The sequence below is a fragment of the Erythrolamprus reginae genome, chromosome 7 (assembly GCF_031021105.1).
Source record: "Erythrolamprus reginae isolate rEryReg1 chromosome 7, rEryReg1.hap1, whole genome shotgun sequence".
Lineage (NCBI taxonomy): Eukaryota > Metazoa > Chordata > Lepidosauria > Squamata > Dipsadidae > Erythrolamprus > Erythrolamprus reginae.
The window spans coordinates 74,262,970-74,275,453 of record NC_091956.1 but is presented as its reverse complement, the minus strand read 5'-3'; the positions used below and the strand labels follow the sequence as shown (position 1 = coordinate 74,275,453).

Here is a 12,484-nt window from a genome sequence, read left to right as displayed (position 1 = left end):
TCCTCCTACTGCTGCAAGCAAAAACAGTCATTTCAATCCTGATTACATTTGACAATCTCTATTTTTGATTTCCATTTATTTCCAATGTTTCCCCCTATTTCCATCAAAGATGATGACGAAACAGAATCTACAGAGACATCTATCCTGAAAAGCCACCTTGTCAATGATGTTCCTGTCCTAGCAAGTCCAGATTTGCTGTCGGAAGTCTCTGAGATGAAACAAGATTTGATAAAAATGACTGCAATTTTGACCACAGACTCTTCCGAAAAAACAGGTTCCATTAAGGTAAAAGATCTTGCAAAAGCTGCAGATGAAGAGCCTGGAGAACCATTTGAAATTGTGGAGAGAGTTAAAGAAGACTTGGAAAAAGTGAATGAAATTCTAAGAAGTGGGAGCTGCCCCAAAGAAAAGAGGTCCACTCCTGAAGAAAAGTTGGTGGAAGAAGATTGGGTCCTTTTAAGTGATGAAGAAATTGAAGAGGCCAAGCAAAATGTCCCTTTGGAAGTTTGTGAGCCTATCTGTGTAGAAAAGAGAATAGGCAAAGGAAAATCAAAGAAAGAAACAAAAGATATGACAGGAATGATTGATTATCTCAGCGAGGATCTAAAAGTACATGTGTCTTCGAATGAGATTCAACCAAAGACGGTTCAGGAAGACATTGTAAAAGAAAGATTTGAAGCTGTTGTTGTAAGCAGAGGGTCTGAAGCAGATAAAAAAGGCAAGAAGAAGCCAGATCAATGCAAACCTACCCTAGAAATTAAAAAACCTGTAAGAAAAAAATTAAAAGATAAATTAAATCTAAAGGTCGAAGAAACCCAAGGAAAGGATAAGGCTTTAGGGCTTGACAAAGTCAGCTCAGAGGAATCTTTAGACGAAGAACAACTATTATCTGTTGCAGAGCCTGTGAAAGATACTGCTGTGTCTCCGGTTATAGAAGAAACCCCTATTGGGTCGATTAAAGATAAAGTGAAAGCTCTTCAGAAGCGAGTAGAGGATGAACAGAAAGGGCGTTCAAAGTTGCCCGTTCGACTTCAAGGAAAAGAGGGATCTGAGAAACCTGTCGCCAAGCCATCACAGACTAAAAAGATTATTTGCAAAACAAAACCTCCAGGTTCTCCCTCTTCCACAAAGACTTCAGCTTCCCCATCAGCCACAAAGATTCCACCTTCTCCAAAGACTTCTGCTGCTTCTTCCTCTCCTAAACTGTCATCTCCTTCCACTAAGAAGCCCGCTGTTTCTCCTACCACAAAAAAGCCAACTCTTTCTCCCACGTCAAGGAAGCCACCAGTTTCCCCCACAGTTAAAAAGCCATCCGTTTCTCCCACAGCTAAAAAACCTTCTGTTTCTCCTACATCCAAGAAGCCTTCTGTCTCACCATCTTCTAAACCAGAAGCGATTGAAGAAACTATGTCTGTTCGCGAACTAATGAAAGCTTTCCAGTCAGGTCAAGACCCATCAAAGCATAAAGCTGGACTTTTTGAGCATAAGTCTGTAAAGCAGAAACAACAGGATTCTGACAGAGGGACAGCTAAGAAAGGAGCTATTCAAGCAGAAAGTGAAAAGAAGGTAGCATTAACCTCTAGAGACACACATAAAAAAGACAGTCCTAAAAGCAAAAAGAACCAGGAACCTCAGACAGAGGTAGGTTTGCAATCTAAAAAAATCCCGCAGAGTATACCTCATATAACCCTGAGGAAAGATTTCATCACAAAATCGCAGAGTGACAGAAAAAAAGAACCTCCTGTCATCGTTGAAGAAAAATCCAAAGATGTAGCCCTGTTATTTGACGACCAAGGGGATACTGAGCCTCAGATTAGTCCCGAGAGAAAGACGTCAACTGATTTCTCTGATGTCATAAAAGAAGAGCTGGAAGATAACGATAAATACCAACAGCTGCGGCATATTTCAATTACAGAGGAAGGTGAGCTTCACTTAGATCAAGTCCTGACCAGTCCATTCAATGTTACATTTCCATCAGAATGTGTGAAAGATGGGGTTTTGCCCACACTTTCCTTGCAAAGTGGTGCGTTGGATGGCAACTCAGAAAGTCTTAAGCATGAAGGCGTAGCAGACTCTCCAATTGGTAGTCTACTTGATGGAACTCCCCAGAACAGCTCCGAGGAAAGTTATAAGCATGAGGGCTTGGCAGAGACTCCAGAAACAAGCCCAGAGAGCCTTCCATTTTCATCTAAAAAGGCAGAAACTGCTGACCAGAAGGAAGAAACTATATTAGCCAGTGCAGTGCAGAGGACATCAGAAACACATTCACCAAGGGGGCTTTCTCCAACAGAAAAGGAAATTGCTATTTGTGACAAAGACCTAAAAGATATGACAGAATCCCATCAAATATTGGAAGAACACTCCAAAGGCCTAGATTCTAGCTCAACTCTGATTGATAAAGATGCTCTCCATGATAAATCATCAGTGCTGGCAGATCAAAGACATTTAACTAAGTTAGCTGAACCAACTTTGATTGAAAAAGATGAGGATACATCCTTTGAGTCCTATACTATTAGCAGAGGACTAGAGCTTTCATTCCCTAGCCATGAGGGAGAAGGTCTTAGCCCAGCTGCAGATGAATCCATAGCTATAAGTCATAAAGATTCATTGGAAGCAAGCCCAGTGCTGGAAGATAATTCTTCACGTAAAACACCTGATTCCCTTGAGCCTAGTCCAACCAAAGAATCCCCCTGTCGTGATTCTCTGGAAAGTAGCCCTGTAGAACAGAAATCACAGGCTGGCTTCCTTCCAGGTCCTGGTCCAATTCAGGCTACCCCTGCTAAAGCTGAAAACTTCCCAGAACTAGCATCTGTACGATCTAGACTCTTACGTGATCCTGATGGAAGCGCAGAAGACGACAGTTTAGAACAAACGTCTCTTTTGGAGAGCTCAGGAAAAAGTCCTCTTTCACCTGAGACTCCTAGCTCTGAAGAAATTAGTTATGAAATCACACCAAAAATAACTGAATCCCAGATTCTTGCCAATATACCCAAGTCTGAAGTAATTCCTGAGGTTAACGAAGAGCCAGAAGATGATTCAGAAGATGAACCAAAGAAAAGAGTCACTCCAGAAGAGGAGATGTTTAAGATGGCGGCCAAAATTAAGATGTTTGATGAGATGGAACAGGAGGCAAAACAGAAGAAGGACTATAGAAAGGATTTGAAACAAGATGATATTATTTCAGCTTCTGATTTAGAAGGTGCTTCTGAAACAGAAAGGCTGCCTTCAACAACTCCAGAAGGTAACGCTTTATCTACAGTGGTGACTTCTGGAGTTGTATCTAGAAAGACTTCGTCATCCTCAGAAAGTGAGCCGGAGTTAACAAAGCTGAAAAAAGAAGCTGATTCTGGACTGTTAATGGAACCTACAATGAGACTTCAACCTTCTTCGCCTCATCTTTCCAACATGGATTCCAGCTCCAGCCCTGAAGAGACAGGATTTCAGCCTATTGAGTCTAAGCAGCAAGCGTTTAGTACTGAGGAGGATAACACCGAATCTGATAAACCAACTGAGGAAACCAAAATGTCGTGTGATACTTCGCTTGCTTCTGATGCCAGCATCATAGCACAGGCTAGCGAATCAAAGTGCTATAGTACAGATGAGAGCGACACAGTTAGCCCCAATGGCCCTATAATGCCACCTGAGGAATCTTTTTACCATTCTGCTGATGATGATGTTCAAAAAATAACGGAGTTGTATGAAACTTCAGTGGCATCATACCAGCAGGATGATTCTTTCAAAGATAGTGTAGCATCTGAAGGAGTAGTACCAAATGATTTAGTTAGCACGGGAGTTGCGTCAGAGGGCTCCTGTACATCTGGGTCTTCTCATTGCTGTGTTTCACAAAATAATGTACTGGCTACTAATGTTTCACCTGACCCTTTAGAAAATGATATGGCTGGAACAGATCGCAAGTTAGAGATGGCAGACAGGGCTTTTCCTAGCATAGAGCACGCCGCAAAATATCCATCTCCAATAACACAAAAAAGTAAATATGAAAGCGATATAGAAGAATTTGGCAAAAGCAGTGCTTTGCCTATAACAAGCCCTTATGAAAATGTCCCTTCCCAACATTTTTTTACTAATGAAATTAGTACAGAAATTAATTTAAAAACAAGAGTAGATCAGTCATCCGAGGAAGATTATTCTGATAAAGAAAAAACTAAAATGGCGGAAGGCACAGGCATGAATTCTCTTTATAGAACACTGTCCGAAGGTTCTGAAGTTCAGGTCCCAGGAGTTATTTGTATGGAGAGAGAATCCAAGCCAATGGACCATTTTCAGAAAAGGTCAGCTTCAGAATCCTCAGCATCATTTGACGAAGCTGCTCTGCGAGGTATCAGGCATGAAGCTGAGGAAATAATTAGCCAAGTAATTATAACCAGGACGGATGTGGATTCTGACAAGTGGAGTCAAATTCGTGAAGACGACGAGGCCTTTGAGGCGAGAGTGAAAGAGGAAGAACAAAAAATATTTGGCTTAATGGTAGACAGGAGATCACAAGGCACCACACCTGACACGACACCCGCCAGGACACCTACTGAAGATGGCACTCCTTCCAGTGAACCAAATCCCTTTCTTTTCCAGGAAGGAAAATTGTTTGAAATGACGAGGAGTGGTGCCATTGATATGACTAAAAGGAATTACTCTGAGGAAAGCTTAGACTTTTTCCAGATGGGAGAGCCGTCCCAGGAAGAAGTGTCATTATCTGAAGAAATGAGAGAAGCCGAAGGCCTAGAATGTTCCCCTGAGGAACAATCTTCGATTTCAGTTGCACCTTCTGAATTTAATAAAGCCGAAACAGCTGTGAAAAGTCCCCTTATACGAGAAGAGGAAACCGCTAGCACAAAAGAAGATGTTAAATCTCGAATTCCGATTAAAATGGGTATTTCAGCCTCTTCGAAATCACCAAAGAAAGAAAGAACAGCTTCTGATCATGACCTCCTCTCCAGCGATACATTTGATAGCTCCCAGATGCCTTGTCCTAGTTCTCCTGATCAGACAGGGATTGACGTACGCTTAAATTTTTCCACAGTCACTAAGTCTGTTTGTGTTGAAAAAGAAGATGACTCCCCAGATTCCTCTCCAGAGGAGCAGAAATCTGTGATCGAAATCCCCACAGCTGCCATGGAGAGTGGGCCTTCTAGTGAAAGCAAATCCAAAATCCCCATTAGGGCTACGTTCCCATCATCAGATAAGTCAGAAGCTGAAAGCCTTCCTTCAGTTGGCTTCATAGACAACTTGGAAGAACCACAAGAGGACGCTTCCAAACCAAAGTCTAAAATTCCAGTTAAGGCCATTTTTCAAAGAGGTGAGCAAGAGTCTTTGGAGGCAGAAACACCAGCCTGGCAGTCAGAATCGGCTAAAGTCCCTGATGTAACCTGCAAAGTACCCATGAGACAAGACATTAGGAGCAAATCTGACTCTGATGCCAGCGCCTTCACGGACTCCAAAGCTAAGCACTCAATCAAAGCTAGGAGTTACACTGAGGCAGAAGCAGAGAGCAGAGAGAGGGTGGGTGAGATGAAGCTTGAACTAGAATCAGATGAGTTGACGGCTGCCCGACCAAAGATATTCCCTTCACGATTACCTGTTAAGAGCAGAAGTGCCTCCGCTTCCCGAAATGCGGTTAGTCCCTCAAAAGAAAGTAAGGAACACTTTTTTGACCTTTACAAAAATTCCATAGAATTCTTTGAGGAGATTAGCGACGAAGCTTCCAAGTTAGTGGACAGGCTGACGCAGTCAGAGAGAGAACAAGAATTAGCTTCAGATGACGAAAGTAGTAGTGCCCTAGAAGTTTCGGTTATTGAAAATGTGCCATCCATTGAGACCCAGCAGTCACTTGCCGAGGACATCTTTGACACCAGGCCCATTTGGGACGAGTCAATTGAGACTCTGATTGAACGTATTCCTGCTGAAAATGTCCCTGACCATGTTGAAGGTATTTGCCAACCCCTGGGTTCCCTTTGCTACGCATGTCATAAATTGCAAGGTTTTGTCTGTTTCTTCTCTTTCACTCTTTGCCCTGCTCTTGGTGTACGATTCTTGTGTTGTTTTAAAAGGCCTCCTATGTTTCTTAATGTGCTTTGTGTGACCTCCGTTTGTTTTGTCTTCTTTACGTGTTTTACTGTCTCTGAAACAATCTCAAGATTGCCCAATGCAAATGTTCATGGAAAGCATAAATATAACAACATAAGCTTTCTCCTATGAAAAACACACACTTTCTTAACGCTGTTTTAACACTAATAAACTTATAACATTATTTCACTTGTAGTACAGCTGACCAATGCAAGTTTTAGTTTTTGATTTTTCATCACTCTCCTTGAATCTTTTTAATGAAATATTTTTGACCCAGAAAAAGACAGGTAAGATGACTATAATTCTGGATATGTAGATCCATTTATATGCTTCAAAGATATCAGAATCTAGAAACATACTGAACTTTGCTTCCATAATTAACCGATAGCTATTTTCAAATACTGAATTTGTAGATTCAAGTCCTCTAAAATTTAGAGAGGAATGTTCATGTATACTTTTTCTTAAGAATCCACTCCTACCAGTAGTACTATAGAGTACGAAGGAAAAATGAGAGTAGGCGTCTGAACATATTTCCTAATAGACTTTTTGAAGATCTGAAACGCATCTATGGGAAAACAAAAACTCAAACTCTGCTGATATTGCCTTGGCTTTTGGATATATCTATTTTTTCTGTTGCTTTTGTGCATATTTTCTCCAGAAAGATTTGTGCTTACTTTTCCATGCCTACTTTTGGGAAGAAGGAAAAAAATAAGGTGGGGGGAGATAAAATGTTGGGCTAAATATATATTATCCTGACATAATAATTCATAATTTGTTTTAACTTGTCCAAAATGTTGTGTGGCTAAAAAAAGTAGTTCAGTGTTTGAGAAGAAGACCCAGAGTGATTCTAAAGGCCACAAATACACATTTAACCAAAGTAGCATGGAAAAATGAAAACTCTGCCCCAGCAAAATATTTAGTTTCCTTTTTGTTTTGTTTTATTTAAAATAGACGGGAACTTACATAAAATTTAGGACAGTGTTTCCAATAACATATTAATGTATATTTTTGAAAGAAATTCTTAATTCATGCTGAAGAGTAGAATATTTTAAATCTAGTCATTTATCAAGGCCTTTAATTCTCTTAAACACAGCCACTGTTGTAAAAAAACGCTGGCCTATTTTATGAAGACTCCTTTTATTTTAAAAAAATATGTTCATACAAATAAACAATTGTCTTATTAAAATCTTATTTTAGAACAACAAGATGATCAGGAAAAACTTGAAGAAAGACTAGCACATATTGCGGATCATCTTGGATTCAGCTGGACAGGTGAAGTACAATATTGGAGAGATTACAATTGTTGTTGATCTGTGTTCTTATTTATTTATTTATTTATTTATTTATTTATTTATCAGATTTGTATGCCGCCCCTCTCCGCAGACTCGGGGCGGCTCACAGCAATAATAATACAATGTAAACAAATCTAATATTTAAGTTAATTTAAAACCCCAATTTAGAAACCAATCATACATACTAGCATACCATGCATAAATTTTATAAGCCTAGGGGGAGGGAAACTATCAATTCCCCCATGCCTGACGACAGAGGTGGGTTTTAAGGAGCTTACAAAAGGCTGGGAGGGTGGGGGCAACTCTGATATCTGGGGGGAGTTGGTTCCAAAGGGTCGTGGCCGCCACAGAAAAGGCTCTTCCCCTGGGTCCCGCCAAACGACATTATTTAGTTGACGGGACCCAGAGAAGGCCAACTCTGTGGGACCTAACTGGTCGCTGGGATTCGTGCGGCAGAAGGCGGTCCCGGAGATATTCTGGTCCGGTGGCATGAAGGGCTTTATAGGTCATAACCAACACTTTGAATTGTGACCGGAAACTGATCGGCAACCAATGCAGACTATGGAGTGTTGGTGTGACATGGGCGTCTTTAGGAAAGCCCATGATAGCTCTTGCAGCTGCATTTTGCACGATCTGAAGTTTCCGAACACTTTTCAAAGGTAGCCCCATGTAGAGAGTGTTACAGTAGTCGAACCTGGAGGTGATGAGGGCATGAGTGACTGTGAGCAGTGACTCCCGGTCCAAATAGGGCTGCAACTGGTGCACCAGGCGAACCTGGGCAAACGCCCCCCTCGCCACAGCTGAAAGATGTTTCTCTAATGTGAGCTGTGGATCGAGGAGGACGCCCAAGTTGCGGACCCTCTCTGAGGGGGTTAGTGATTCCCCCCCCAGGGTAATGGACGGACAGATGGATAATCTATGTTCTTACCAGAAATAACAGTTTTCATGTGTTTGCTTATTTCATTGTACTTTCAGATTTTTTTGAGTACAACTCCCAGGATCATTGAACGTGCTGATGGAACAGTTATAATTTAAAAAACTCTAATGGCAGTCCTTCCCTTGATTTTAACTTTTCTCTGAATAGCTATTCAGTAAAAAGATTTAATACTATTAGCCTGGTATTTAATTGGTATATCTATGTATGCTTTCTTGCTATATAAATATGATATGCACACATGAAGTAACAACACTGGGTTATAAAATAAATATGCACTGTTATTATTACTAACAATCTTTGCTGACTCACAGTGGTCCACAAAATGCCAAAATACTATAAAATGCCTACAGAGAAAAATCACCATGTGTTTATTTAAAAACATCTGAGAACATCAATTAGTATTTTTAAATACATAAATGGAAAGCAAAATAGCAAAATTTATCATTTTCCAAAAACCTTTTGGAAAAGTTCATTTTTTTGGTCATTTCCCACAAAGAAGATAAAAATTCTAATAATAAATCTTTCTGTTCTTCAAGAGATGTACTAAATGTGAATGATCTGTTTTGCAGATAGTAAAAGACCAGCTGATCTACTTAAGGAATAATGCAGAGATATTATTCTTGCTATAATTGTTGAATTAATGTTAATAGAAATTGGACTGTATTTCTAAAAATATACTTAAATGTAGTTGGAACCCATTCGTAATTTTCCATAAAATCCATAGAACGTTAGTCTCATAAGAAAGCCGAATTCATAAAATGCCAAGAACAACGAGATAGCAACTTTTTTACAACTTACCAGGAGCATAGAGGTAATGCAATGATATACCAGAAGATCAGGATGAAATTGTTGTGCAACATAGCTAGATTTAAAACACTGAAGATTTTTTTAAAGTACATTAAAAGTAGATGCATTAAACTTTTGGGAGTCTTAATGCACCTATTTGAATTGCAACCTTATAAGTTATAGTTCAAGTATAACCTTAACAATATAGACAGTAAAGAAAAATATTGTCTACAATTTTGGCAAAGCTGTTAAATATTATAAGAATTACCTAGGTATGTACACAAATATAGGAGGGAGGGAGGGCGAGAAGGAGAGGAGGGAGGGAGATCTCTGTGTGTGTGTTTATTTATTTATTTATTTTATTACTTAGATTTGTATGCCGCCCCTCTCCGAAGACTCGGGGCGGCTCACAACACGTGGAAACAAATCATAAATAATCTGACAATTTAAAATATTAAAGATTTAAAAAAGACCCCATATACTAACAGACATACACACAAGCATACCATACATAAATTAGACATGCCCAGGGGAAGATGTTTCAGTTCCCCCATGCCTGATGGCAAAGGTGGGTTTTAAGGAGTTTACGGAAGGCAGGAAGAGTAGGGGCAGTTCTAATCTCCGGGGGGGGTTGGTTCCAGAGGGCCGGTGCCGCCACAGAGAAGGCTCTTCCCCTGGGGCCCGCCAACCGACATTGTTTAGTTGACGGGACCCAGAGAAGGCCCACTCTGTGGGACCTAACCGGTCGCTGGGATTCGTGCGGCAGGAGGCGGTCTCGGAGATATTCTGGTCCAATGCCATGAAGGGCTTTAAAGGTCATAATCAACACTTTGAATTGTGACCGGGAACTGATCGGCAGCCAATGCAGACTGCGGAGTGATGGTGAAACATGGGCATACCTAGGTAAGCTCATGACTGCTCTCGCAGCTGCATTCTGCACGATCTGGAGTTTACTGGGTTTGTTCTAAGGTGAGTATAGAATTGTAATCTAATAGTAGCAATAAGTGATACTTATAAAGAATTGCAACTGGTCGAAATTATTTGAATACTTTCTGCTTACAGAGCTGGCAAGAGAACTGGATTTCACCGAAGAACAAATTCATCAAATTCGGATTGAGAATCCTAATTCGCTTCAAGATCAGAGTCATGCATTACTGAAATATTGGCTGGAAAGAGATGGAAAGCATGCTACTGGTATATTTATTTTAGCAGTTACCATCCCTCACTCCTCTTCCATTCTGACAGTGCAAGTGCAGTGTACATAAGAGACTACGAATGTCAGACAAAAACAAAACACTATTATTATTATTATTATTATTATTATTATTATTTATTAGATTTGTATGCCGCCCCTCTCCGTAGACTCGGGGCGGCTCACAACAATAACAAGAACAATGTAAAAAACAAATCTAATAATTTAAAAAACACTAAAAACCCCATTATTAAAAGCAAACACACACACAAACATTCCATGTATAAACTGTATAGGGCCGGGGGAGATGTGTCAGTTCCCCCATGCCTGACGACAAAGATGGGTCTTAAGAGCTTTACGAAAGGCAGGGAGGGCAACTCTGATATCTGGGGGGAGTTGGTTCCAAAGGGTCGGGGCCGCCACAGAGAAGGCTCTTCCCCTGGGTCCCGCCAAACGACATTGTTTAGTTGACAGGACCCGGAGAAGGCCAACTCTGTGGGACCTAACTGGTCGCTGGGATTCGTGCGGCAGAAGGCGATCCCGGAGATATTCTGGTCCGGTGCCATGATCCTACATACACACACGGACAATTCTACCATTAACTGAACAGGTTGCTAAGTGAAATTGTGACTACAGTGTTCCCTCGATTTTCGCGGGTTTGAACTTCGCGAAAAGTCTATACCACGGTTTTTCAAAAATATTAATTAAAAAAATATTTCTTTGTTTTTTCCCCTATACCACGGTTTTTCCCGCCTGATGACGTCATATGTCATCGCTAAACTTTAGTCCGCCTTTAATAAATATTTTTTTAATAAACTTGAATAAATAAATAAGGTGAGTAATAATCTAAATGGTTGCTAAGGGAATGGGAAATTGTAATTTAGGGGTTTAAAGTGTTAAGGGAAGGCTTGGGATACTGTCCATAGCCAAAAATAGTGCATTTACTTCCGCATCTCTACTTCGCGGAAATTCGACTTTCGTGGGCGGTCTCGGAACGCATCCCCCGTGAAAGTCGAGAGAACACTGTACACTTATTATGTCATTTCAGTTTTCCTTTACAGACCTGAAAAGTTTTTAAATGTAAAGACTTTAAATGTAAAGACCGGGGTGAGCCGGGGTGGCGCAGCAGGTAGAGTGTTGTACTGCAAGCCACTGAAGCTGACTGCTAGATCTATAGGTCAGCGGTTCAAATCTCATCACCGGCTCAAGGTTGACTCAGCCTTCCATCCTTCCAAGGTGGGTAAAATGAGGACCCAGATTGTGGGGGCAATAGGCTGGCTCTGTTAAAGGATACTATTGCTAACATGTTGTAAGCCACCCTGAGTCTAAGGAGAAGGGCGGCATAAAAATCGAATAAATAAATAAATATAGTTAACTTTTTTATCACCATCATAACTGTAAACCATCACTAAGCAATTACTAGCAATTGCTAGAGACTGCTAGTTAAATACTTACCATTGGAATGAAGATTCCATTAATAGAGCCTTATTTATATAGAGCACTGGTGAGACCACATTTGGAATACTGTGTTCAGTTCTGGAGACCTCACCTATAAAAAGATATTGACAAAATTGAACAGGTCCAAAGACGGGCTACAAGAATGGTGGAAGGTCTTAAGCATAAAACGTATCAGGAAAGACTTAATGAACTCAATCTGTATAGTCTGGAGGACAGAAGGAAAAGGGGGGACATGATCGAAACATTTAAATATGTTAAAGGGTTAAATAAGGTTCAAGAGGGAAGTGTTTTTAATAGGAAAGTGAACACAAGAACAAGGGGACACAATCTGAAGTTAGTTGGGGGAAAGATCAAAAGCAACGTGAGAAAATATTATTTCACTGAAAGAGTAGTAGATCCTTGGAACAAACTTCCAGCAGACGTGGTTGGTAAATCCACAGTAACTGAATTCAAACATGCCTGGGATAAACATATATACATTGTAAGATAAAATACAGGAAATAGTATAAGGGCAGACTAGATGGACCATGAGGTCTTTTTTCTGCCGTCAGACTTCTATGTTTCTATGTTTCTAATAGTGCAACATTTGGGGCTGCTTTTGTCAGAAGTGTGGATAATGTGTACAAAGCTATCACATGGTCACTATTTTAACATATCTGAATATACAGTATTTAGTGGGTAATTGTTACTTAGAAGATTGTCTTTCAAACTATTTCAGGAGGCAATTCGTGTCCCTCCCCA

General features: G+C 40.4%; 1 protein-coding gene across 6 annotated transcripts in view; it reads left to right on the top strand.

Annotated features, from left to right (window-relative positions):
- The window catches only part of ANK2 (ankyrin 2), a 207,659-nt gene that overhangs the window by 171,107 nt on the left and 24,068 nt on the right, over window positions 1-12,484 (top strand). For 5 of the 6 annotated variants that reach the window (XM_070757868.1, XM_070757865.1, XM_070757867.1 and 2 more), the window contains 2 exons: window positions 7,276-7,350; window positions 10,156-10,287. In XM_070757868.1, coding sequence (XP_070613969.1) covers window positions 7,276-7,350; window positions 10,156-10,287 — 207 coding nt within the window. Of the gene's footprint in view, window positions 1-109; window positions 5,942-7,275; window positions 7,351-10,155; window positions 10,288-12,484 lie in introns of all 6 variants that reach the window. The other variant, XM_070757863.1, reaches the window with a different exon arrangement.